Here is a 2868-nt window from a genome sequence, read left to right on the forward strand (position 1 = left end):
TAACTTTAAAAGACCATTTATTAATAAACTTAAGTATTTACAACTCATGAATGAAAATATTTATCAATTTATTTCTGACAGGTTATTTTGCTTGGAAGAGGCTTCACCTGTTATCTTTGCCACTTGTATTTCTGACAGAAGAGAATTCTGGGTTACCTTTCTAACTTTTTACATTATTCTTTCTAGATGTTTTAAACCACAGTATCTGGCTATCTTAGGAAATTTTTCAATGACAGCCCATTAACAGGTTTTCTAGGAAGTTTCCCATGTCTGGAAAGAAGGTCCCACTGACTTTCTTAGCAACTGCCACATAACAGCTTCTAACTAACCTATTGTCAAAAGCGCATTCCAATACAAATAATGACATTAAACCCTAACCCTCAAACATATACCAATATTATTCCAATGGAAAAGCTTAAATACATAATAGTGACTAAATAATGAAAACATAACACAGTAGTAGAGAACAAGGAGGCACAGTAAGGATTATTTATGAAGAATGTATCAAGGAGACCTGATACACTTAAGTAACAAAAACTCCAGGCTTAACAGTTCCTTTGTACACATTTTGTTAGATGCTCCCCCCATGAAAACATTTTAAAGCTTTGAGAAAATTATTACATAAATTAATTTCTCTATAACTTATATTTTGCATGGTTCTAAAATGTTCATAATGCTATAATTTACTTAATGTTACATGACAATATAAAAAAATAACTGCCATGCACATCTTGACGTTAAAAAAACCCACAAATAACTTAAAATGCTGTCTAGAGAAATTTCTCCGACACACATACTGTTAATTAAGGAGGACTCAAGCAAGTCTGATTTTTTATTGCATCCTCAAACTGAAAAAGCTTCAAAACAAGCCAATTTAATGCCCTTTAATGATCAAAATGTAATGCTAAAGGGAAAAGAACAATACAAGCCAAAACTGGAGTGCAAATACCTTTTTTGCTATCTGTTTTAATTGAAAAAATTTGTGAACTAATGGGATTCTTTCCCAAGGGCATGCTGGTGACATGGAAAGTAAAATGATAGAAGCTTTCCATAGCCTTATCCTTCCTCAGGCAACTTTTATTCTATTTCAGTTTCCTGAAACATCCCTGGTTATGACTCTTGTGATTAAAAAGACTAAGACAAGCATTTATAAAAGTCCATCAGGTTCCTCATTAAAACTGAAGTCACACACTAGAGACAGATGGTCTGAAGGATAATTGAAGGATGGCAGCCGGTTGGGTCCAATCTGTTCTTCAGTTAGCAAATCAAGAGCTGACCTTACACTCAGCGCATGTTTAGAATACCAGATATAATCCAGGGTGTGCCGGCACTCTCCTGAGGTCCGGATCTTCCAGGTAGTATACGGGGGTTCTGACTGCCCATCAGCACTCAGCAGTTTGTAGGCACTGTTCAGGTTGAGACTGGAGGAAGCAAAGTGTTTGTACACTTCTTCTGTTGGCTCTGCATTGAAGTCCCCACAAACAATAAGTGGAATCTTGGCTCCTTGAGTGATATTTTGCAGGTTTTGGAGAAGGTCACAGCCTTGAGCTGATCGAAATCGCTCCCAGCCAGTGCGTGCTTTTAAATGGGTGACAGCAATACAGAACTCTCGACCTGACTCCTTGCACTCAAGGATCTGTGCTATGGCCACCTGATTGGTTTTCAATGTCATGGCTGTCAGCCTTATATTGGCACTGTTGACCAGCTTGAATCGATTTTGGAGAAAAAACAAGGCACAGCCATCTGGTCCGTTGTTGTGTTCTACATCTAAACAGGGTGACCAGGGCTTGGGGAAAAATGTGCCTTGATAGCCCAGTCTACTGAGGAGTGGTTGGAAGGTATCAAAATAGTGATCCACCTCCTGAAGGCATAATATATCTGGCTCATAGGCTAGAATTTCTTCCAGGATGAGACATTTCCTTTCTTCCCATTTGAGTGCTTCAATGGGGCACTGTACAAAGTTGTCTTTACCTTCTCCAAGAGCTGAAAAGAAAAAGCTGGTTAGTTACCAATTACGACAAAACCATGACTTCTGCATACCCAAGAGTCTCTTTGGGTTTGATAGTGCTCAAGACCCCTTTGAATGGTCTTCTACTTCAGATGCTTTGGCTGATTCTTCTCTGTCTAAACTGCATTAACCCACCCAAACTAAAAAACTTGTTACTATCTAGATGAAGCATGCAATTAATCTTTCGAATTATAACTATTGCATGTAACTGTATTCCAAGATCTTTAGTTTTAGCCTTAATTAGGGAAACTGTGTTCACAGTTCCAGGGATCTTAACTATGTCAAATGAAATAAATATACAGGATGTCCCAAAAGTAGCCCATCAAGTCACCATACAAAGGGAAATGGGAATTTGTTTGAATGGGAATGTCTGAATTGTTTTCAGAATTTACCTCTAAATTAGTATTATTTAACACTTTAAATTCTATAATGACTATAATAAAGCCATGTGAACTGGCATAAATAGATACTACTCAGAATGAATGGGATATATTTTAAATGGGCAGCCTTTTCCACTTATGGGTCAACTCCAGGAAAAATAAAAGAATCAAAGGCTGGCGCAGTAGCTCACACCTGTAATCCCAGTACTCTGGGAGCTGAAGAGGGTAGATTGCCTGAACTCACAGGTTCAAGACCAGCCAGAGGAAGAGTGAGACCCTGTCTCTAAAAATAGCTGAGCATTGTGGTGGGTACCTGTAGTCTCAGGTACTTGGGAGGCTCAGGCAAGAGAATTGCTTGAGCCCAAGAGTTTGAGGTTGCTGTGAGCTATGATGCCATAGCCCTCTAACGAGGGCTACTAGTGAGACTCTGTCTCAAAAATTAAAAAAAAAAATAAGGCTTGGTGCCTGTAGCTCAAGTGG

At 38.6% G+C, this 2868-nt stretch overlaps 1 protein-coding gene across 1 annotated transcript in view; it reads right to left on the reverse strand.

Moving 5' to 3' along the window:
* Nucleotides 1-2868, reverse strand: part of NOCT (nocturnin) — a 23271-nt gene continuing 20403 nt past the window's right edge. The window contains exon 3 of the mRNA XM_003800148.3: nt 1-1983. Coding sequence (XP_003800196.1) covers nt 1148-1983 — 836 coding nt within the window. The 3' untranslated portion in view covers nt 1-1147. The remainder of the gene's footprint in view (nt 1984-2868) is intronic.

The sequence above is a fragment of the Otolemur garnettii genome, unplaced genomic scaffold, assembly GCF_000181295.1.
Source record: "Otolemur garnettii isolate 467f Iridium unplaced genomic scaffold, OtoGar3 scaffold00169, whole genome shotgun sequence".
NCBI classification, from domain to species: Eukaryota; Metazoa; Chordata; class Mammalia; order Primates; family Galagidae; genus Otolemur; species Otolemur garnettii.